Source organism: Cotesia typhae, unplaced genomic scaffold, assembly GCF_013202065.1.
Source record: "Cotesia typhae breed Kobodo isofemale line unplaced genomic scaffold, CoteBio_Ctyphae contig_81, whole genome shotgun sequence".
Lineage (NCBI taxonomy): Eukaryota > Metazoa > Arthropoda > Insecta > Hymenoptera > Braconidae > Cotesia > Cotesia typhae.
Genome location: NW_027423768.1, coordinates 40,006 through 63,155, shown reverse-complemented (window position 1 = coordinate 63,155; position 23,150 = coordinate 40,006). Strand labels below are relative to the sequence as shown.

The following is a 23,150-nucleotide window of genomic DNA, read 5'->3' as shown; positions in this document are numbered from 1 at the left end:
GAAATAAGCGAATCAAGAGTATCAAAATTTAATATAAAATTAATTTTTATATTATATTTCTGATAAATTGATTTGATAAGTTATGTACTTCATAGAATCATCAATACTTAAGGAAGTACGAGCGTAACTAATGAGTCAAAATAATGTTAAAATTTTTTTTTAATTTTGTTATGTCCACCCCAAAATTTTTCTTTAAATTTAAATCACCCGCGCAGATGGAAGACTTCTCCATGCGTGAAAGCCACAATAAAATATAAGCTACGCGACTGCTGGTTGACTAGCGGGGACTTCTGCAATCTCAGCACCGCGAGTATTTAAAAAGGCGATCAACAGCCAACGCCTTGTCTTTGATCAAGTAATTCGACTTCCGCGTTTAGTTGACGAACCCGTGCCTTGTAAAAGTCACTCATCTTAATTTGCTCTGCACTTAGGACGAGTTCAGACTTGGTTCAACTGGCAGGCCACGTATTGGTCTTTGAGCAATTAATTCGACTTCCGCGTTTAATTGACGGACCCGTGCCTTGTAAAAATCACTCATCTTAATTTGCTCTGCACTTAAGACGAGTTCAGATTCGGTTCAACCAGCAGGCCACGTATTAGTTATTAGTTCTAAATATCTAGAGAACCGGAATCTCAAAGTTCTAATTTGCTCTGCACTTAGGCGAGAATCCGGGCAGTAAGTTTAAATAAAGTATCTCTAAAAGCTAAATTTGCGCACTTTACCCTACGGGGGACTGGAGGACGTTAGCTCATTTAAATTACTAAAATTCATTAAATTAAATTCTTTAAAAAAAATTCAAATTGTGAAAGTGTAAGTTTTAATGTTTATAAAAATAAATCTCAATTAAAGTGAAATCAGTTTCCAACAAGTCATTTCATAAAATAAGAAGCCCGAAATATAAGCAGCCCAAATCCACCCTACTCCATCCGCTGCGAGAACCAACCAAAGGGCCCAATCAAGGAACAGGCACTAACAGCTGCCCTAAAATCACGGATCTGACCATCAATAAAGTTCCCGTAACAGTAAGTACATCTACTCTCAATAAATCCGTGAACAGTCTCAAACGAAGGCGTGGTAAATTCGTACTTCGAAAACGTCCCACATAAATAATTAAAACAACGGAATTAAAACCTCCGTTGCGTATTCTTTAAATTGTTAGTCCAAACCTCCACTGTTTACGCTACCGCTCTAAAAACGCCCTTGGACATAACAATTTTAATTTTCCTAATATTCGTCAAAATTCTTTATTTTAATTTAAAATAATGTGAACAATTCAATAATTGATGATTTTTACTTATTTAATAAAACAAAGTAATAAAATGACTTTCGTATTTATTACTTGCCGGAGTAAATAAACAGGCTTGGCAACAGCGCGGTGGATTATACCCACTATACAGAGACGTACATGAGTATATGTGAGTTAAACATTTGAGCACCTAAGTAACCAAAATGCGTTGTCGTTACAAAGGAAGATTTACTAAAAAAAATATTGCCCAGTGGAGAAAAAATGTGATTGCAAGCAATAAAGCTCGAAGTGAAAATAAGAAAAATGCCGAAAATACAAACTTTATTGGTAATTATAGATTTACTATTAATTTGAGGTTATATATATAGCAGTATGTATCTTTATTATGACAACTAAAGAAATTTCATTACATAAATTATTCTTCTAGTTAAAATATATTCAATAAATTATATTATTTAATTCAAGTTGAACATTCACAATAAATTATATTTTGTTTTTCAGAACTAAGTGGACGACGATTAGTAGACCTAAAATTATTAGATAATGAATTGTGGTGTAAACCTTGCAAGCAGGCTTTGCGTCTCCGTAATTCAGTGAATGAATTAAAAAATGGATTAGCAAGTACTTTTCAAGTCAAGTGTGTAACGTGCGGGAATATGTACCCAGTAAACATTTCAACTATTGAAAAGAATTCAAAAACCAAGCCTACGTATACAGTAAACTCGAAGGTGGTGGTTGGTGTTATTGAAAGTGGTAATGGGAGCACTCATCTCAATAAAATTTTATCAGCTGCAGAAGTACCTGTCATGCATTCAACAGTCTTCAAACGTCACGAGAAAAAAGTTTGAGCTGCAATTGAACTAATAGCGAATGAAAGCTGTTTGGAAAATTTGAAGGCAGAGAGGGAGATGACTATTCAAAAAGAAGGGTATGGTTTGGAACAATATTTAAGTTAATCATTAATGCATATTTCAATTCCAATTCAGATGGCTATTATTTTTACTTGATAAAGTTGAAACAAAGGGTCCATTCGTGTAAGTACTTGGAAATTATATTCTGTGGTCGTCATATTTTATTATAATTTGGAAACTATCGTAATGATTTTTGTATTTAATTGAATTCTTAAAAAATTATATATTTATAATTTATAATTTATTTTTTAGAGTTTTTAGGAACTCGAATGATAATATTCAACTGGTAATTTTAAAACAATTGTATCAAATAAAATTTTTTCCACTATTTTGTACATGATTTTTAATAAATAATTGTAAAATATTTTATGAAAATAAAAAAACCGTAATTTTCATGTAAATTATAACAATTTTTAATATAAATTTTATTTGTATGTTGTCAATAGTTTGAGAGAATTGAGTGGTTGGTCAGAGAATAATGTTGTGGTTTGGATGTTGGAATTGATTTTGTAGACACCGTTACTGCGAATCCTAAAGTTAATTTATCGTCAGCTGTTGTTGTTTTCTTTGATCTAGAAACAACGGGACTTGATGCAAGTAAAGAAGTCGTTCAAATAGCTGCCAAGTACTCTGATGTAGAATTTGATATTTATGTTAAACCAGAGCGCGAATTTTCTTTGCAAGCATCGAAAATCACAGGCCTTGAGTTGAAAAATAATAATTTATATTACAATTCCAATCTTGTAATATCTCATTCAAAAGTTAATGCCGCAAAAAGTCTTTTACAATTTTTAAAATCAATAAACAGTACAATCATTTTGGTTGCTCATAACTGTTTTAGGTTCGATTGTCCAACATTATTGAATTTTATAAAAAATGCAGGCCTATTGAATGAGTTTTCAGAAGTAGTTGCTGGATTTGCTGATTCTCTACCTTTATTTAAATCTAAACTTAAAGATAAACGTGGAACGAAAGTCAGTTACAGACAGGAGGTATTAGCTGAAGAGTTTTTAAATGCAAGCTTATTGAGTGATGCACATAATGCAGCTAATGATGTGTGTGTACTTCAAAAGCTTTTTGAACATAAAGATATAAATATTAACAAAAATGATATATTGGAGAACTTTAAAAGTCTTTATGAAATAATGAATGAAGGTGCAGAAAAATAAAATCTAACGTAATACAAAAACTCTTCAGTGTTTACTAGTTGACAAGAACAAAAAAGAAGACGGTGGCTTATCTGTACACATGATTAAAAAAATGGCAATGACTGGATTAACTTTCGATACTGTGAGTAAGTGCTTCAAATCGAGTGGTCCAAAAGGTATAAGAATACTTTTGGCACAAGATGTAGGTGGAAAACCTCGTATTACGAAAAGCCAAAAAATTATTGATAGCTTATGTACAAAACTAGGGCTCATTCTGTCTAACAGCTATCTAATAGCTACCTAACTTTTCATTAAATTTTTCAAATTTTTATTTATTTTTAATTCTTAGACTAATAGAATAATTATTCAAGTTATTTTGTGTTAATTATTTATGAATTTCAAATTATTTCATTTTATTATTTATTAATAAAAAAAAGTTTTCAGCTTTAAACTGTAATTTTTATTTCCATTGTATGCATTTCATAACCTCTAATTAATTTAATTAAATAATTATTTACAGCTTAGTGCTTGGGTACTTTCTTTTTTTCAGTAAAAAAATATTTTCAGTTTTAACACAAGTTTTTGAAAAAATGTAACATCAATTTTTAGTAATAAAAAAATTATAGATTAGAGTCACTTTTTCAAGAGTTTGTATATTTATTTAAAAATTTTTTTAATTACTAAAGTGCTTATATATTAAACTATTCCACTCAATATCAGATTTTGTCATTTCTTTTAATTTATTTACTTATTAATTAATTATAAAAGCAATTGCTGTCATATTTGTCATATCGTGGCATTTTCTATAGTTTCTCTCTCTGTAAATATAGTTCTATTCTTTTCTACTTCTCAGCTGTTGACGCGACGTTGCCAAACCTTTTTCGAATAAATAGCTGACGATAAACGAATTAAAAACATAAAATTTAACTTTAAATATTTTGAATACTACATAGTAATGTATTATTATTGAATTGTTTTTATATTTTGCAATAATCCAAGTTTCTTGTATATAGTTTTTTACTGGTTAAAGTTGGGAGGTTAATATTGAAAAAAATAATCAAAGTCTCGACAAAAGTTTGTCCGCCATAAGAGCCCGTGTATAAGGAGATAAAAAGTGTGATTTTTTAAATTTAATATATAAATAACTAGATAGTTAATCTTTTTAAAATTTTGGGATTAAATAAATGATGTATTCATTTATACGTATATTTAATTTCACAGCTCAAAGTTGGAAATTATTTTTTACATTAGATTCGCTCGTACTTCCTTAAAAGACGACAGCATAGCAGCCGGGAATTTCAAGACGCACTGGGATCATCAAAGTTAAGCAGCATTGCGCGTGGTTAGTAATTGGATGGGTACCCGCGTCGGAGTTATAGCTGCAAAATCATATGTGATGATTTTATTTTTTTGGTTACAGGATTAGGTATGCCGAAATCAAATATTATATCCCTAAAAATAACCACATATTTAATTAGGGGTAATGATATATAATTTAATGTTGTTACATGTAGTTATATATGAGTACATAAAATTATATATAACTTATATATGATTATATATAACTCATATATGATTATATATAACTTGTATATGATTATATATAATTAGACCTGGCCAATTTTCAGGTCTAATTATATATAAGTTATATTATATATAACCATATATAATTAGGCAAAATCATTTTTTCCCGGGTGTACATTTACAGTTTTTTTTTCTTCTTCAGTTGAAATATTTAATTACACATAAAAAACAAATTTCTTGCACTAAGAAAATTTTAAGAAAAATGAAAGTTATATTCGAGCAAGATGAAATTGTCTTGGCTCAAGAAACTTTGACTTAATTCAAGAAATTTTTCACCTCCCTTAATATATTCTCGAGCCCAGAAAATTTACACTCTAGTCAAGAATTTTCGTTTTCAGTGTACAAATACCCACGTATGTACATGTATATTTTTGTCTACAGATATATGTTATGTTATTTTTTAACTAAACAATAAAAAGCATACCCACGCGAACAGAAATAACGACAATTATATGTAACATCAGTATAGAAATAAATGTTAACATATATACAGACATGTATGTTCTGTTTTTATGTTTATATCTTTATATCGAATAAATTAATCTTTATTTATCAGAATCAATCAACATCTCGTTAATAATAAGTAAACTTCTGTAAAAAAAAAAAAAAATAATTAATTTACTAATTCTATCCACCATGTAACTACTGATGAATTGGGCAATAATGTTATCATTTAAATTGACCACATCATTTTATGCACTTTTTTTTTTTTTTTTTTTTTTTTTTTTTTTTTTTTTTTTTCAGATCCTTTTTCCCGTCTTAAATAAAGTTTGGTATAAAAAAATAGAATTCTCGAAATAAAAAGCACTTGACTTACCGTTACGACAATTTTACAATAATTTATTTAATTATTTCTGAAAAAAGTATTTACAATAATAAAATTTTTGAAAATGTGTTACAATTGGCGAAATGTATGACATTGAAGTTAACAGTCATTAGAAAATTTTTAAATTTTATTTAACAAAAAAATTAGTTTCAAAAAATGATTTTCAAAAAATTAGATTTTTAATTTTTTTAAATTTCTAAATGTCAATTTTTTTCTTATTTTTTTTTTTGCCATTATTTATTTGTTAAAAAAAATACTCAAAGTTATTCAATACTTGCTAAATTTATTTTCACGTGAAATGTGTTTAAGATAACGATTTAAATTATTTTTCCCAAAGAACATCTGAAGTGGCTCCACGAAGCGTAAAAACAAAAAAGTAGAAAGTCAAAAAACAAAATGGTAGATACTAAAAATTTCTTAGGAATACTTTTCAATCCTTGCGAAATAAGTTAATAAATTATAATGCGCAAATTGTAAACGAAAGTGAATTCTTCATTCAGTTTTTTATATATAGATTACGTCAACGAACACAACTAAATATTCTCTTTCTTACTTGCTATTGTGAAAATTGAAGTACCTTTTAAAAATGACGAATGTGGGAATCCTGAGAAATGTAGGCAACAATTTGTTTGGTAAGCATTACATTTTCAATTAAGTTTATCAATTATAAATGTACATTTCAGGTTTAAAATTGTGATATATTTTACTGTATTCATTGTATTTAATTTTCAGTAAATTTATTACGGTCATACAAACTAAAACAAAATTATTAAAAATAATTAACCTGATTTTATTGTTATAATGTTCCAGCACAAATCACAAAATTGTCACCGCTGAGAACTGTATCTGTACAACCATCGCGAAGTAAATATTTTATTATTACACCCAAAGATGATCCTCACTGGCCCGATGCTCTCCCCGACGAAGGAACAACAGTTTATGCCCGAGAGTTGGCCAATGGAATGATGACATCATTGTCGTGTTTTTTCAAAGAACCTGTCACAATAAATTATCCATTCGAAAAAGGTCCCTTGAGTCCCAGGTTCCGAGGAGAACACGCACTTAGAAGGTAATTACCAAGTTGGTTGAATAATTTCTGACGTTATGTCTATATATTTCTATTGGATTACATTAGATACCCATCGGGAGAGGAGCGATGTATCGCATGTAAGCTCTGTGAAGCAATTTGCCCTGCTCAAGCAATAACAATCGAGGCAGAAGAAAGATCAGATGGATCCAGAAGAACAACTCGATATGACATTGATATGACCAAGTGTATTTATTGCGGATTTTGTCAAGAAGCTTGTCCTGTAGATGCTATCGTTGAAGTAATTATTGTTATACACATTTTAAACTTATAGCAAATTATAATAATACTATTAATCTATTTTTTGTATTTTTAGGGTCCCAATTTTGAATTTTCAACTGAGACCCATGAAGAGTTATTGTACAACAAGGAGAAACTTTTGAATAATGGTGATAGATGGGAAAGTGAAATTGCAAGCAATATTCAAGCTGACCATCTATACCGATAAACATGTTATTTATTTAGTCTTGATTAAACTTTTTCAATGAATAAAAACTATTTAATATTATAATTCATTGTCATCGTCGAAAACAGGTAAAGATGTATAGAAAGTTAATAAAAATATCTAATAGACAATTTTGTTTTAATATTTTATACCTAGATGTATAAAAGACAATAAACCAAGATGAATAAAATACACCAATTATTTAGGATAGAAAATGCTATTTTTAAAGATAAAATCAATCTTTTTGCAAAGTATCGTCGATGATTTTGTAATACAATCAAACGTTTTAAAATCGCAAAAGAACTTTAATGACTACTAAAAAGATTTCTTTTTTTTTAGACTGGATTGTTTTTATTTCAAATTATATTATTTTATTACCAAATTATATTATTTTTTACCAAAATCTTTAAGTTACATTATATTTTAATTTGATCAATTACTGGATAAATAACTATTAAAAATAAAAATAATAAATAGTTTATTCAATTTATATCGTACAAACGTTACGTCGTTAACAAAAATATAGTTCTTTTTACAAAAACATTCCATTACATTCTCCCATTACCGTATCCTGGGAATAAGTTCTCAAGAGCGGCTGCAAGTTGTTCATTTATTTTTTCTAATCGAGTTTTTTTAATAGAATGTCGGCAAATTGGACATGTGTATACATCAGCCTTGAAACTTCTACAAATACAGTTTTGACAAATATTATGTAGGCATTTAGTTGTAATAGGTTTCCAAACTATTTCTTGACAGCAAACACACATAAATCTATGATGAAAAAAACTATATTAAAGTACAATACGGTAATATTCCTTTAAAACGTCACTTGAATCCACCGGTAAGTGATTGAAGTACACTATTCCAACATTTTTTTCACAAGAGTAGTTATACAGATGGGTTCAAGCTATCTCATTACTGTATTGACATTATTAGTCAATAACGTGTAATAATAGTATAAAAAAATTACCTATCAATGACATTATTAATGAACCTAATTTTTCCTTCGGAAAGTAATGAACAGCAATCCTTCCAAACTTTTTTATTAAGCTTATCACTATCTATTAACTTGACCGTGTTCTCTTCTAATTCATAATGAATGACTTTGGGTTTTTTCGAGCAACTTTCATTTTTGTCTTTTCCTAGTTTGTCTCGTTTACGTTTAAAATTTTTTTTCTGATCATTTATTTCCATGTCTTTTACTGTTGATACATTACTCGGCAAATCATATTCAATTATTTGTAATCCTAAATTTTTTATTCTTTTTTTTCCTTCAGAGGTCCAAGGTGCGGGATTAGGGTCATCCCGGCGTAAAAGGTATCGCCAAACGAAAAAACCACTTTTCCCTTTTTCCGGAAAGTACTTGACAACTTTATAAATACCATCATATCTACCATAGAAACAAAAAATAATTATTGGAAATAAAATTCAATAAATCGCTTGCTTAAAGGTAAAAGGACGTATAACAATTTATGCACTTTTTCACCTTTACAAAGGTAAAAGGGTGTATATTTTTTTTTGTTGCCAATTGAGTAGTAGATACATTCTACGCTTAAAATTGAAAAAAAAAAAAAAAAAAATTGCAAAGGTGAAAGGGCGTATGTTTTTAATTATACGTCCTTTTACTTTCTAGAACTCGAAATTTTTGTGATCTAAAGGTGAAAGGGCGTATAATTTTTTTTTCGGCCAATTTACAAAAGAACACATTCGTATTTTAAAAACTTAAAAAAAAAACTTTCTGTGATAGTAGCGGCGTAAAACCTCAACTATACAATTTTTTAAAGTTAAAAAATATAATATATCCTTTTTACGTAAATTGTTTTTGATTGATTTATTTTCTATTTGTTTATATCAAACTTTGTATATGAGGCTGTTATTTTAGTACAGCTTGTCTTGTGAAACTATTATTTAATATTAAGTATCAAAACTACAATTTTTTTTATGCACCCTTTTATCTTTAAGTAGTACTTTTTTGATAGCTGAAAGGACGTATGTTTTAAAATACGTCCTTTCAGCTTTAGGACACCAACTTTTTTTCCATAGATTTTTACATTTCAGACAATTTCAAACCGAATGGCAAAAAAAAAAATTTTTATACGCCTTTTCAGCACAAATCCCTATTAACCCTTAGCTATACGCCCTTTTACCTCTAGGCACGCGAAAAATTTAGGAAGTTGAATAGAAAAATGATACTTTTTCAAGTCAATAATTTCTTGAATAAATCAGACCAACTAACCGAAAACCTTCTTCCGGTGCATAAATTTTAGCTTGGTGATATTTTTTCAATTTTACCGATCTTATGACTCGAACCGGAATTCCTTTTTGCCAATTTATTGCAGTCGCACCTTCTACATTATTAAACTGAGCATTACAATTCAAAGCTAGCGCTTTGTTCATTTTTGTTAGTTTCTGATCACTACTTTGTGCTGCTGTTCTTTTGTTACCTAAAATCATTACTCTATAATTTTATTTGTATATATTGAAACAAAAATTTATTCCAAGAATAAACTACCTGATAAGTCTCTACCACCGGACCCAGTATATAAAAATTCGTCTCCGTTATCAACGTCATCTTCATATCCACCTGATAAAACCAACGAATAAGCACATTCATTCTCTCTACCATGAATCCCTGCTACATGTGGTCGATGTACGCCAGCTTCTGATACCTGTCATATGCTCATTATTCACTACTTTTTTCTCAACATCATAATCAAGACCAGTAATAATTTTTTAATAAAAAATTTACTTTGATTCTAGTATCTAGGCAATAAAAATTCAAAAATTACTTGTAAACGATATCTCCAACTCATTCCTACTTCAGTTCCTGGTATTGGGCCTTTATGATTTGTAGGTACTATAGTACAATCTTTAACTCTACTCATACATCCCATTCCGCGACCCCAATCTTTTTGACCTTTTTTTAAGTCTGACTTAATCTTTCTTTTACTTGGTCTCAACTTTTCTCCAATCTAAAATAAAAAAAAATCATTTAAGATTTCTGTTATTTGGCAATTTCTTTATGAAGTACTTACTTTAATCACCAAATCATCATGAATTTTACATTCTGGACAATACCAATCGTCCTCTGGAACTTGTTCCAAAGGTGGATTCAAGCATGATATATGATAAGCTTTATCACATTCATCACATAAAATTATTTCATTACTTTTTTCTTTTCCTAAACATACAAAACATCCACATTCTTTACATTTTACATTCTTATCATCTTTACAAACTTTGCAAGTAATTGCTATCGTTCTCGGCTTATCATCAACTCTATTAAAATTTGAGTTATTTTCAAAATCATTGTAATGTAGAGCAGGTTTTTCTATTTTATAAATTTTGCTTCCTGAATTTACTTTAAAATTTTCAATTTTTAATTCAGCTCCATCACTACGAACAATCAATATTGATAATTTAAAAAAATTTAATGATTTATTTACCAATTTATTTATTTAAATTATAAAATTTTTCACCTGCCAGTGTGTAGAACTCCTACTAAATTAATACTTCGATTATTTTTTTTAATATTTTTAACAGTAAAATCATACCAATATCCGATTTTGTTAGGTTCATCTATGTTGTAATTAACCATAACTTTATCATTAATTTTTAATTGATCAATACTTAAAAAATGTCTCGCCCGTGGTCTAATCATATTTTCCTTTACGTCAAAAGGCTCAGTGTCTACCAAGAACTTCCATTGAACCCGATAAATTAAACACTGCTTGTCAACGTCGTTATAAATATTTTGAATAATCGCTTCATACCAAGCTCCATTTTCTTCATTGATACAGTCGATCAAATCACCTGCTCGATAATAACGACTTGTTGATTGCGATTGCTTTTCAATCTTAAATGAGTCTTCTTCTGGAGAAACAATTTCTAAGCCATTTATTTCATCATTTTGTGTAAAATTAGTCAAGCACTTATTTTCCACAGTGCTAGATTTAGGCTTAATTAACAATTGAACAACCTCATGATGATTTAAATAATAGTCATATACTCGATAACAATCTTCTAATTGTTTACCTCGATAAAATAAATGAATATGTGACAATTCAATAGAAAAAACAGCTGCTATTCGAATCTGAAAAATAAAAAGAAATATAAGAGTTTACAATTTCAAATCTTATCTAATTATTTTCATTTTAAATACCTTAAGATCGCTAATACTGATAGTCTTCGATATTTCTAAGGTTTTTTCTAATTTTCCATCGATTGTTCGAATTATTATGAACATTTTGAGATTTAAATCGCTAAAAAATGTGCACTTATGTTTACTTAAAAGTATGTTGTGAACTAAAACTATTGTTACCGGTTTTCAAACTAAGTTTGTATTCATTTTTCAAAACCAATGAACAGGTCATGTTTCAATGGCACTGAAGTTAGCAGATGTCTGAAAATTTTTGATTCTTTTTATTAATTAAATTACAACTCAAAAGATATTTCTAAAAAATTACACTTATAGTTTTTCAAGTTTTTTACAGATGAAATTTTTTTTTTAATTATTTAATTGAAATTTTTCAATAAAAAATTTCTAAAAATTTTGAAATGTCAGCTAACTTCATTTTCATCATGTTTCAATGAATGTAAAACTAAACAAAATTCGTTTTCAAGTAGCGTATTGTTGAATATAAATTTACAAAAGGACTCACCAAACTTAGCCGCACTTGAATTTTTTTTTTAATTTTTTAACTTTTTTTATTTTTAATTATTAGTTCTTCGTTAGTTTTATATTGTTCAAACATTTAAATTGTTTGTTCGTGTTTTATTTATTTTTGATTAATTAAAGCAAAAAAATTTTTTTCATGGGTTATGGTCAAATAACCACAACGTTAACCGGTTACTGAAATTAAGTTCTGCCATTTTGAATATGTCTTAAAAAGAGCGCGCTGTCCCTTAGATTGTTACAAAAGCCGTTCTTACTCAAATATTTATAAATAAACTTTAGCCGAAGAATAACGAGAATTCCCGATTAACTCTCTAGTATTTTTTATTTTATGAATTTCAAAATTTACAGAGGTAATTTTATTATTACAATTGGATTGACTGATAAGTTATTTAAATAAAGCACAGTAATTGAGTATAATTCTGGATTTTGTGTATCTCTAAATATAAAAACACTGATCAGCTAGCTTTTATGCTGATAAATTGTTAGAAAAAAAAAAAAAATACTTATTTTTATGAAGTTGCTTCTAATTTATCAAAATTTTAACGGTATGAAAATTTGTGATTAATTTCTTATTTTATATTTTTGGTAAAATTCTACAATGTTATTAAATGCCAATAAAAAAATTCTTTTTTTTTCTCCCAGAATTATCAGAATTATATAAGTATACAGCTGCATACGTATAAATGGTGAAAATAAATACTTGATATTTTTTTACCGACTACGAAACATTAAAAATTAATATTTTATATTGCGCCACCTAAAGTATAATTTACAACGAGTTCTGATCTTGATAAGGTGCTCACGAAAAATTAAAAAAATAAAAATAGTATATCGAAATATACTCTATTAATAGCACAATAGTATTAATAATTGATATCAACGACTGAATATTTGAAACTACGAAGATTTTTTATACAACATTTCATTCATTCCGTGTTTGTAGTAAGATATATTTTATATTTATAATTCATTTTTATTAATTTTTATTATAATAATTCTTTTAAATCTAGAGTTAAAATTTTTTTTTTGGTTCTAAATAAATTAATCAATTGTTATTGTTTATATTGTCATAAAAAAATTGAGAAAAATATCAGTGAATTTTTTTTTTTTTTTTTTGAATTGTTCCAATAATTTGAGTTTAAAATTATTCCAGAATATCGAAAAAAATTCTGAAATTTCGTTGAAACCGATTAACTTTTAGGCTTAATATATTCAATCTCTTTATATATTATTTTTATTTCAAACAATATCTTAATTTTAATAAATAATGAAATAATGATAACTCAAGGCTAAAGTTTTTCGGTTACCATGTTAAAGCTTATATGATGTATCCTTGAATCCGCTCTTTGATTAATTTGTCAATAAAAATAGTAATAGTATTAATAAAAACTGATGAATTGATATGTTATGAGTTATTTATAGACATTAATATTTTCTAAGATTTTAAAGAAACAATATTAAACAATCTTAATTTAAAAAAAAATCTATAACACTTTATCTAATCTTATTTTATCAATGAAAAATTATTTTAGCAAAATCGCTGAGAAAACATTATGTTTCATTACGGAAAATTACAACGACTTAATCATTTCATGCAATATAAATCATCTTTAATAACAATCAAGAGTAACATCAATCAAGTTTTCAATTTATCTAAGAATTTTTCAACTACCGGAGCTCAAAAAATGAGGTATGAATCGCTATGGGGTAAATAGACTTAGTAACTATTGTTTTAATTTGATAAAAATTTCACAGATTTGTACAATTTACGAATAAAAAAGGCGGGCCACAGCATCTTGGCGTACAGCTGAAAGCCGGAGGAGACATCATAGCTATTTCGTCAATAGATTCCAGGATACCTAATACTTTAAAAAAGTTTTTAGAAGGTGGAGAAACTATTAGCAACAAAGCAAAGCGGTATGTATAAATAAGCTAATCGAACTAGTTTAATGAAAAGTTTATTTAAGGGGCACAATTAGTGTGACAGCCTAAAAAAAAGGCAATTTTTGGGAATTAAAATAAAAAAAAACTCCTGTATGAGTTGTTTTAAAATTTTAAGGGTATATTAACACATATTTTAAGAATGTACAATAAAATTTTTGAAGAAAATCATTAAATATTTTCCGAGTTACAAAAAGGCCCTCCACTGCTGGAGTGATTCTGGCTTTCTCCGTGGATAAAACCAAAGAAAAAATTCTCGTTAAACTAGGAGATATTGTCCGTACGATGACCCTCGGACGAAAAAAATATCAAAAATTGACAAAATGGCGGCGTTTTTTAAAGAAAAGGTTGAATTTTACTAAACATTTTGGTCATTTTTGACCTACCGAAATTTGATTTTTGATCAAATCAAAAAACTGGAGAGTCATTATATGGAGAACTATATACAGAACATGCAAAAAAATTTGGTAGTGATCGGATCATTTTTCTTCGAATAATCACTCAAGCAAATTCGAAAAATATTGTTTCGAGAAAAACACGTTTTTCTGTAGCTAATGCAACGATCTAACTGCCGAGCGGCTACTCTTTAAATCGCTGTAACTCAAAAACTATTTGAGAAATCGATTTAAAATATGAAAAAAATTTTTTGAATATTTCATACTAGTTGTGCCCCTTAACATATTATTTCTTTAATTTCGAAGACTATAATTTAAACTGTAACTTTTTGTTTTCAGAATAATTGTTGAAAGCCGTAGTGTTATTCCGGAAGCTGAAGTAAATTTATTAGCGCCTATAAATCGGATGGACAAATTAGCTTGTGTTGGTCTTAATTACAGTGGACATTGTTCAGAACAAGGTCTTGAACCACCAACGAGCCCCGTGATATTCAATAAATTTCCTAGCAATATTATAGGACCAACAGATGATATTTTATTACCTTCAAACTCTGATGTAAGTATAATATAATAAAAAAATTTACAAATTTTAATTGTTTAATAAAATTATCAGAAAATTGACTGGGAAGCTGAGTTAGCGATAGTTATTGGTAAAAGTGGTAAAGCGCTGAGCAAGGAAGATGCCGAAAATTGTATTTTTGGATACACAGTAGCTCAAGATCTCAGTGCTCGTGATTGGCAGAAAGGTAAACGAAACGGTGGACAATTTCTTCTTGGCAAAGCTATGGACACTTTTTGTCCTCTTGGGCCTGCTGTAGTTACTAAAGAATCGATAGGTGACATTAACAATTTATCGGTTCAAACTTGGGTAAATGGAGAGCTTAAACAAGATGGGAACACAAGCGAACTTATTTTTAAACCTCGTGATATTGTAGCATTTATCTCTCAGTATGTACTGAAATATCTACTTATATTTTAATCTTAATTGAAAAGGTTAGTTTTGTAATAATGCTAAATATTTCAGGTTCATGACTTTGTTGCCAGGTGATGTTATTTTAACAGGAACTCCTGCAGGAGTAGGATTCACACGTAACCCACCGGAATTCCTCAAAGTAATTTAATTGTTTTTAAATATTTATTAAATTTTTTTTTTTTTCTTCTAAGTAGAGAAAGATTTTAAATAATGGATCATCTACATTTTAAATATATATTATAAGATTCAGTGTTAACAAACTTATCTAACACTTTACATATATTTGAATTTTTTTACAGAAAGGAGATATCTTGGAAACAGAAATTCATTCTCTCGGCCGTTTGAAAAATAATGTTAAGTAGAAAATAGTTTCATAGTAAATATGAATATAAAAGAAAATTTTTCTGTAAGATTAATTTACTAAACGGGCAAACATTTTTTACGGTATTATATGGTTTTGCGGATAAAAGGAATACTTATTGATCTATTTAGATTTTTTGTATAATATTATGTTGTTATAAAATATAATTTTTAATATAATATAATTGATTTTTTTTATTATCCTGCATAAAAACTAAAAATATTTGATTCGTAAAACAGTACATACTAAATGAGTTTATTTCTATAAAAAGTGCTTCAAGACTGAACTTAATGATAGGATTTCTTATGAAACTTATTAATTCTCTGCTAATATCATTTGAATTTATTAAGTCACTTGTGACAACAAATAAATCAATAAAATTAATTACTCATGACGAACGAAGGATCTCACGTTATGAAAATGTCGCATTTATTTCAATTAATATGCTTTTTTTGATCAAATTAAAAGAAACCTCAGATTCCACGGAAAATTATACTATCACAGTACAGAGAAGCCATTGGATACATACATAAGTGTATAAATAAATGGCGGAATGCTACATGACTCTTTATCATTAGTAGGAAGGGAAATTTCAATTTAATTAGAATTCTGTTGTAAATTAAATTACAAAAATGTGAATTCTCAATTATAATAGTTAGAAATATTAAAATCATAAACACAAAATATTTTGTAAGTGAATAAAATAAAAAAAAAAAATAAAATATATTTTTGAACAATAATACTACAATATAAATAAAAAGAAATTATTTATAGAATAGATGTTATTATTGTAGAGTAAAATTTTAAGATTTTTTAATTTTTAATTATCTGTGTCAACAATTATATTCAAATATACATTACTAATTTTTAAATTATACAAATATCTATTTTTTTTCTTGGCTGAATATAAAATTCATATCGTATTGATGTCTGCGCTCGCTATTGATAGAACAGTGAAGCACAGATTAATTAATATTTCGTTCATTAATTAATGATCAACCTGTAATCAAAATATTAAATTTTTTCATTATATTTTTAGAGTTATAAAATGTTACATTGACTTGATTTTTAATGTATGAAAATCAAAATATAATATTGATTAAAAATTTAATCAGTATTTTTCATTTTAAATAATTTATACACTAAGAATATTAAAAATAGAAAATTTTATAATTTTAGTCATTATATGTAAACTAACAAACCTTTTTTTGGCTGTTCGCTACCAAGAAATAAAAGTCCTATAGCTCCAGTATAAGCAATTAAAGTGTCGACTGCTTGTTGTGTTTCTAATAAAATTCTTGTTTCATTCATCCAATCTTTAGCTACGCTTCTTGGAGCTCCACTCAATAAATTCATATACTTGAGACTCATTTTTAAATCTCCTCGATCGAGCCAATATCTATAAAATTAAAAATGACATGTGATATATGTAAAATAGAATGATTGGAAACTACATCAATAACAGTATTTTACCTTGCACGGTTCAAAATATCGTATGTATCGAGTTTATTGACGTCAATTGGTTCATCAGATAGCTCACTCTTTGTTATAGGAGTTTCAGCTTTAACGAGTAAAAAGTTTTGGAGGTAACTCAAGAAGTAAATTGGTAAAGATGCACCTTCTTCGGGAACAAGAGCGAGTCGTCTTGCCATGTGTTCAACCTAAAATTAAGATATTTTTAAACTAATTTTTTTTCAGGCATAAATAAAGATATATAAATTAATTTTTTAACTGACCTTTAAAAATCGTTCTCTTAGAATATTTTCTGTAAAAACACCTCTTTTTACAGCTTCTTGAGGTATGGCAGCAAGAGTTGCTTGGACCAGAGTATCTTCTTTAGCTAATAAAAAAATACATGTATTTTAGACGTACTTATTAAACTTTGATATAAGGTAAAAGACCCAGCTATTGATACTGGTCTAGGTATTTGACACTTGCAATTTTATTCTCATTAAAAAAATAAAATGTTTTTATAAAACTAATTATCTTAAAATTTATAATTCAAAAATTATGTTTATTAATTTATTAAAGTTGATTTTTTTTTTAAACTAAAATAAAATTGTAAGTGTCAATTAGGCCAGAGTCAATAACTGGGTCTTTTACCTTACACTGAGAAAAAAAAAATTTTTTTTTTTTTAAAAAGATGTTATGAGAAGAAATTAATTTGTTGAAAACTTTCAATAATTTTACTTTTTAACTGAAGAAATCAAAATTTTTCTAGATTTAGGAAAAAACAATTTTAAATGAAGATTCTCGCAGGTTGTTTATTTAAAATTATTTTTTTTCCAAACCAAAGAAACTTTTTTTTCAACAAGAAAGTTACTATGAGAAAAATTCTGATTTATTCAACTTAAGAATAAAATTGTTGAAAATTTTCCACATATTTATTTCTTGTTACAATACTGCTCATTTTTTTAAAGAGAAATTTTTTTCTCAGTGTATCTTATGTCATTGCAAATTAATAACAAAAAAAAAAAAAAAAAAAAAAAAACTTACGTGCAACTTTTGAAACGGCTTTGATTTCTAACTCCAGTGGTCTTAGTGGTTGATCATCTAAAATACTGTGTGGTGTAGCTTTTACTGCTCTTGCTAATGCTTGACAAGCAGCCCAAAGTACTTGTACTTCACATGCTCCTTTTTCTTCCGATAAACGTACTAGAAATAAGAATTCAATATTTAGTTAATATCAATTTTAAAAACGTATGTCATAATAATGTAACTAAAATATTGCTATATAAGGCAGTACTTACATTTAAGGGCTTCATCTAATCCACGCAAACGCCCAACAACTACTCCGAGTTGTGCTTTGTAATTGCTTGATTCATTTTCTAATCGTTCCTCAAGAGTTTGGTTTACTAACCGTTCAGTTTCTCTTTCTTTTAATTCAAGAGTTTCCTTCAGTTGATCTGCATTAATCTGAGATTGGAGTTTCAGTTGCTTACGAAGTTCTTCCATAAAAATTTTTTCTTTCTTCCAAAAGCTATAAAAATATTTATATAGAAGCTATAAAAATTTTTAGAATACTAAATCTGGCTCATGTGATTTTTAAAAATTTACAAAGTGTAAAGAAAAAAATTTAATTTGTACATGTCAGTAATTTGAATGATATTATAAATGAAAATTTACTGTAAAATTATAAAATATTACCTTTTTATCAAACTCTTCTTGAAGAAGCCGCTTTTCTTTTTTTAATTCTCTACTAACAATTTCATTTATTTTGATATCATCCGCACTTGCCCCGGAGAAATTCAATGCAGCTTTCAGTTTTTCATTCCCAATGGTCTAAGCAAAAAAAATAAATTAATAAATAAAAATTTGATATGAACGAAAGGTAATTTCAAATTTTACGAACTTCAAGTTTATCCAACTCTGATTTCAGATAGTTGACTTTGTTATACATATAAAGTACAAAGAGATCGAATGCTTTGTCACTACTAGGCAATAGTCCATCGTTTACATTCATATCAGGGAACAATATTTGAAGTTCTTCATGAAAATGTTGCCTAGCAGTTTTCATTTTATCCATGAATTTTTCAGTGATCTTCACAGTGGATTTTTCGTCTTCATACCTTTTTTTAGCTTTATGAAGATCAGTCAAAAGTTTATCAATGAAGTTACGAGCTTCTAATTTCATTGTATCGGGTAAATCGAATTTCGAATTCATGGAACTCAAATATTGTTTTATTTCTTGTTCAGCATCAGAGGTGGATTTATCAACTTGTTGGGTAATTTTTTTCTGCTTCTCTGTATCTTCTTTCAATCTATAAGCCAATTCAATAAAAATTTTACTTCAGAAGATTGGTTTGTTAAATCAATTTCGAAAAATGTGCTTTTAATGAAAATACCTTTTCCAAACTGACGATGAATGTCCAGTTGAAACATTAGCTTCAACAACTTCTGCAATTGCTCGATTGTAATTGGTGACAACTTGTATAGCATTTTCATATTCACTTATTGCTTTTGTAGCTAATTGACTGCATGATCTCTTCAAATCATCTAGGCTCGTAGCTTTCACTTGATTCAAATCTTTTGAAGATGGACGAGGAAGATTGTTCTCTGAATCAAATAAAATATGGAATATATAATTGATGTATTCACAAAAATTAAAATTAATGCTATTTTGTAATAATTACTGATACTCAAAAAAACTATTAACAACTTAGTGAATAAATAATTAAAACAAATAATCGTTAATCAACAAGCAGTTTTAATAAATTTCTACATCTTTCTTCTTTATTATTGAACTTAAGAACATAATATAAGTATATAAATTACCTACCAGCTTCTATTACGTCTTTTTTTGCTTTTTTCGGTTTATTATCAGTGTTAACTGAAATTTCGGATTTTTGCTTCGTTTCAATTGGCGCCTCAATGATTGCTTTTGAAGCTAAGAATGTTAGTTATGATTAAGGTAAAAAATAATAATGTTAGAATTATTTTCATAAGAATGCAGTTAAATAAATAAACGGACATCAATTACAGGCCGTTTTAATACAAAACAAAACATCTGTTGAAAAAACTTTTTTTTTTTTTTTAATTTAATAAAGTTTTTGATGTAATTAAATGAATAATTTTGTTGCAAAGAACAGTACTAAATTTTATTGGATATTTTTTGCCAACTGTTCGGAGAAATTGAAAATTTACTCATCAATAAAAATCGAATTCACTAAGAAATGCTAATAAAAAAGAAAAACATAAAATGTAATTAATATTGTAAATCTATAAAAAAATAATACTAAGAAATGCTAATAAAAAAGAAAAACATAAAATGTAATTAATATTGTAAATCTATAAAAAAATAATACACTCTGCTTTAACGTAACTAAATAAAATAATATTTTAATTAGTAAAATTACTTCTAGTCAATAAAATACTAATTTTTCAAAAAGCATTATTACATGATTTATACACTACTTAAAACATTAACAAAAATTGCGTTAATACGACAAAAACGAGTTCGAAATTTATTAAAAATTGTAAATAAAATTCACTTATAACAAATAAAAAGTGTTTTTTTAATTGTTTCCTAACCTTTTTTTTCTTCTTTCGGTTTCATAATTTCAGGTTCTTTTGCAGTATCAAAAATTCCAAACGGGACACTGTAGGAAAAAATTTATTAAAAGAATTCAAATTGAAAGAGACAAACTATAAACTCGTACCTTTGCTTGAAATTGTTGAAAAAATCACGAATGTAAGCTATGAAAGAATTTTCTTCTAAAAATATCAATTTTATTGTTTCATCAGCTCCAGGAATCCACTTATCAAGAGTGTCTCTAAATTCTCTATCATTCTTTGCATATCCTAATACAGCGATTGTTCCTAATGCAAGTGAACCGACAGCCAAGAGACCGATTCGACTCTTACTTTTTTTACTGCTGTAATTTTTAAAAGTAAATTTTACAATTAATTAATTTCAACTTTAACAAATCTATAAAAAAAAACTACTAGTACCTTTGGTAGCCATCTGATGAATGTCTTACTAATAAACGATGCGACAATCTAAAATTTTAATTGCAATATTAGTTAATAAAATCTTGACACAGTGAATATCAATAATTATACATTTTTAATACCTGTTTTCGACATTACTGCGATTTTGCAAAGCTTTGCACCGAACCGCTGAATATAACCTTGAATTATCAAATTTCTCAACCTGTAAGTAATTATTTTTGTTTAAAATTATGACAGGTGTGTTAAAATTAAATTTTATATAAGTTAAATTAAATTGTATAGAATTATATATAAAATTTAGGATATAGCAATGCTCAATTTAGAAAGGTTAAGTTTTAAATTTAATTATGTACCTCATGATACTCTTGCAGTGTAATTTTTAGAAGTATATATGTTGAATAAATATTCTTTTACAAGTAATATCAGATATATTAATATATAATAATAAATAAATATGATGCATATTATAAAGAAATTCGTAAATTCATAAATGTTATGTAAATATTGAATTATAACATAATACTCTAATAAAATAAAAAATACTTACTTTGTAAATTTGACAAAATGAATTTTTCGAAACATTAAAGCCGACACGATACATTTTATTTTAATCCGGAATCAAATTTTATAAAAAATTTATATTTTTATAATGTAAAAATTTAAGCAATAATCCAGAAATGCAAAATATTGAAATATTATTTAAGACAGTTTTTAAAAATGATTCCCATTTTTTATGCTTTTTCTTGCGCTTCGCTGCTTGCCCTTTCTTTGAAAACTAAAAACAGCTGATGAACTGAATTTTTGTTTTATTTTCAAATCGTCGAAAGATCAGAGTGCAGGCAGCACCAATGTTGAGTTTCGCTAATGACTGTTGTACAGCACTCCATACCTGTATTCCTGTATTCAGGTAGTTAATGTCACCTTAGGCTAAAATTCTAAAAGTATTTCAGGGTTTTTGATCAACTTTTTTCTGAAAAATCTATATAAAAATAAATAACTACATCCAAAACATCTATTAGATATTTAAATACTTTAAAATGAGGAAAATTCATAAATGGAACAGGAATTATAAATTAATTTTGTCATTTTTAGAAAAATCAATATAAATTCTTACAAGACCGAAGCTTAAAGGTGGACTGAAGTAAATGCATTTTTAGAAATTTTATTTTATTAATTACTTTTTAAAAAATTTTTCATATGAACTATTACAAAGCTTTCAGAATGGTTAGTAGTTCGAAAACTTTATTTTATTTGATTTAAAAATTTATCTAAGACGTAATTAAAAAAAAAAAATTTTCTGAAAATACATTTATTTAATATTTTCATTCATAATTTTCAAACTTTAAACATTTTAACGTGGAAAAACGAATTTCTTTATTTTAGTTTTACTGAAATTTTCATTGCAAATTTCCTTGACATTTACATCAAACTTGGAGGACACGTTCAACTTTAATTGCAAGTTGACAGAAATGGCGTAATCATGGATGTGAACTAGCTTTAAAAAAAAAAATCTACCAACAATCCAAAAAAAATCATTAATTTATGACTGTCATCGATGTTTCAAACATTTTTATGAAAATTAATTTGGCAAATAGTTGATATTGACATTTACAAATTTTAAAAAACTAAAAATGCAATTTTTTAAAAATAACTTTTTGGAACAAATTTTTATTTGTTAAAAAAAAAATATAAAAAACTGTCAATTGATAGCTAAATTAAATATCATGCATTTTCTTATTAAAGTGAACATTACATTGATCAAATTTCAGTTAATATAGAGATCTGGGCGGTTGTTCCTAAATGAATAGGAAAATTTTATAAAAGATTTAATAACACTGAAGTTGACAAATATTAAAAATTTTTTTGGAATTTTATAGCAATTAAATTATTAAAAAAAAATTTAATTAAAAAGTTTCACATATGAAAATTAATAAAAATTACAAGTGAAAATTTTTAGAAGCATTTTTTTTTTTTTTTGTAATTAATTTGTTAAAAAAATTTTTTAAATTGACACCTAACCGCTAACTTTTTTTTTTTTTTTAACATTTATAACTTTATAAGTTGTAGATAAAAAATTGTTGTGATTTTTAAAAAGTTTTTCTG

At 27.1% G+C, this 23,150-nt stretch overlaps 5 protein-coding genes across 7 annotated transcripts; 3 read left to right on the top strand and 2 right to left on the bottom strand.

Annotated features, from left to right (window-relative positions):
• The first annotated feature begins 1,374 nt into the window (after window positions 1-1,374).
• LOC141533030 (uncharacterized) lies at window positions 1,375-2,562 on the top strand. Of its 2 annotated transcripts, XM_074251686.1 has the most exons (3): window positions 1,418-1,574; window positions 1,749-1,975; window positions 2,037-2,481. In XM_074251686.1, exons 1-3 carry the CDS (start codon window positions 1,451-1,453, stop codon window positions 2,109-2,111), a joined length of 426 nt encoding a protein of 141 aa, XP_074107787.1. In that variant the 5' UTR covers window positions 1,418-1,450; the 3' UTR covers window positions 2,112-2,481. The 2 variants fall into 2 exon arrangements, with proteins under 2 accessions (XP_074107786.1, XP_074107787.1); XM_074251685.1 differs by having other exon boundaries at window positions 1,375-1,574; window positions 1,749-2,562.
• Window positions 2,563-6,106: 3,544 nt separating this feature from the next.
• On the top strand, window positions 6,107-7,379 carry Nd-23 (NADH dehydrogenase (ubiquinone) 23 kDa subunit). The gene is made up of 4 exons (XM_074251725.1): window positions 6,107-6,348; window positions 6,527-6,785; window positions 6,852-7,044; window positions 7,120-7,379. Exons 1-4 carry the CDS (start codon window positions 6,303-6,305, stop codon window positions 7,249-7,251), a joined length of 630 nt encoding a protein of 209 aa, XP_074107826.1. The 5' UTR covers window positions 6,107-6,302; the 3' UTR covers window positions 7,252-7,379.
• A 330-nt stretch (window positions 7,380-7,709) lies between these two features.
• Uhrf1 (ubiquitin-like with PHD and ring finger domains 1) lies at window positions 7,710-11,654 on the bottom strand. Its single transcript, XM_074251717.1, has 8 exons — window positions 11,411-11,654; window positions 10,728-11,341; window positions 10,284-10,644; window positions 10,038-10,220; window positions 9,761-9,917; window positions 9,485-9,692; window positions 8,219-8,638; window positions 7,710-8,019 (listed from the first exon to the last, which is right to left on the bottom strand). Exons 1-8 carry the CDS (start codon window positions 11,492-11,494, stop codon window positions 7,797-7,799), a joined length of 2,250 nt encoding a protein of 749 aa, XP_074107818.1. The 5' UTR covers window positions 11,495-11,654; the 3' UTR covers window positions 7,710-7,796.
• A 689-nt stretch (window positions 11,655-12,343) lies between these two features.
• On the top strand, window positions 12,344-15,781 carry LOC141533052 (oxaloacetate tautomerase Fahd2a, mitochondrial). 2 transcript variants are annotated; one of them, XM_074251723.1, is made up of 7 exons: window positions 12,344-12,471; window positions 13,459-13,616; window positions 13,682-13,843; window positions 14,602-14,818; window positions 14,876-15,210; window positions 15,287-15,374; window positions 15,535-15,781. In XM_074251723.1, the coding sequence occupies exons 2-7, from the start codon at window positions 13,480-13,482 to the stop codon at window positions 15,595-15,597; spliced, it is 1,002 nt and encodes a 333-aa protein (XP_074107824.1). In that variant the 5' UTR covers window positions 12,344-12,471; window positions 13,459-13,479; the 3' UTR covers window positions 15,598-15,781. The 2 variants fall into 2 exon arrangements, with proteins under 2 accessions (XP_074107824.1, XP_074107823.1); XM_074251722.1 differs by lacking the exon at window positions 12,344-12,471 and adding an exon at window positions 12,673-12,868.
• A 616-nt stretch (window positions 15,782-16,397) lies between these two features.
• Mitofilin (inner membrane mitochondrial protein mitofilin) lies at window positions 16,398-21,911 on the bottom strand. Its single transcript, XM_074251726.1, has 15 exons — window positions 21,595-21,911; window positions 21,170-21,249; window positions 21,048-21,095; window positions 20,756-20,971; window positions 20,628-20,695; window positions 19,876-19,983; window positions 19,442-19,652; window positions 18,949-19,357; window positions 18,744-18,878; window positions 18,347-18,599; window positions 18,093-18,251; window positions 17,333-17,436; window positions 17,070-17,257; window positions 16,799-16,995; window positions 16,398-16,596 (listed from the first exon to the last, which is right to left on the bottom strand). The coding sequence occupies exons 1-15, from the start codon at window positions 21,646-21,648 to the stop codon at window positions 16,592-16,594; spliced, it is 2,235 nt and encodes a 744-aa protein (XP_074107827.1). The 5' UTR covers window positions 21,649-21,911; the 3' UTR covers window positions 16,398-16,591.
• Between the last annotated feature and the right edge of the window lie 1,239 nt (window positions 21,912-23,150).

Excerpts from the sequence above, each read along its gene's own strand:
- LOC141533030 (XM_074251685.1), top strand. The coding sequence starts at position 1,451 with ATGCGTTGTCGTTACAAAGGAAGATTTACTAAAAAAAATATTGCCCAG. Across the intron at positions 1,575-1,748 it reads CGAAAATACAAACTTTATTG|AACTAAGTGGACGACGATTA; the intron begins GTAATTATAGAT and ends TTTGTTTTTCAG.
- Nd-23 (XM_074251725.1), top strand. The coding sequence starts at position 6,303 with ATGACGAATGTGGGAATCCTGAGAAATGTAGGCAACAATTTGTTTG. Across the intron at positions 6,349-6,526 it reads TGTAGGCAACAATTTGTTTG|CACAAATCACAAAATTGTCA; the intron begins GTAAGCATTACA and ends ATAATGTTCCAG. Across the intron at positions 7,045-7,119 it reads CTGTAGATGCTATCGTTGAA|GGTCCCAATTTTGAATTTTC; the intron begins GTAATTATTGTT and ends TTGTATTTTTAG.
- Uhrf1 (XM_074251717.1), bottom strand. The coding sequence starts at position 11,494 with ATGTTCATAATAATTCGAACAATCGATGGAAAATTAGAAAAAACCTTA. Across the intron at positions 10,645-10,727 it reads GGAGTTCTACACACTGGCAG|TGATGGAGCTGAATTAAAAA; the intron begins GTGAAAAATTTT and ends GATTGTTCGTAG. Across the intron at positions 9,918-10,037 it reads GTTGGAGATATCGTTTACAA|GTATCAGAAGCTGGCGTACA; the intron begins GTAATTTTTGAA and ends AGCATATGACAG.
- LOC141533052 (XM_074251723.1), top strand. The coding sequence starts at position 13,480 with ATGTTTCATTACGGAAAATTACAACGACTTAATCATTTCATGCAATAT. Across the intron at positions 13,617-13,681 it reads ACCGGAGCTCAAAAAATGAG|ATTTGTACAATTTACGAATA; the intron begins GTATGAATCGCT and ends AAAATTTCACAG. Across the intron at positions 14,819-14,875 it reads TATTACCTTCAAACTCTGAT|AAAATTGACTGGGAAGCTGA; the intron begins GTAAGTATAATA and ends TAAAATTATCAG.
- Mitofilin (XM_074251726.1), bottom strand. The coding sequence starts at position 21,648 with ATGTATCGTGTCGGCTTTAATGTTTCGAAAAATTCATTTTGTCAAATT. Across the intron at positions 19,984-20,627 it reads ACCGAAAGAAGAAAAAAAAG|CTTCAAAAGCAATCATTGAG; the intron begins GTTAGGAAACAA and ends TAACATTCTTAG. Across the intron at positions 19,358-19,441 it reads TCATCGTCAGTTTGGAAAAG|ATTGAAAGAAGATACAGAGA; the intron begins GTATTTTCATTA and ends ATTGGCTTATAG.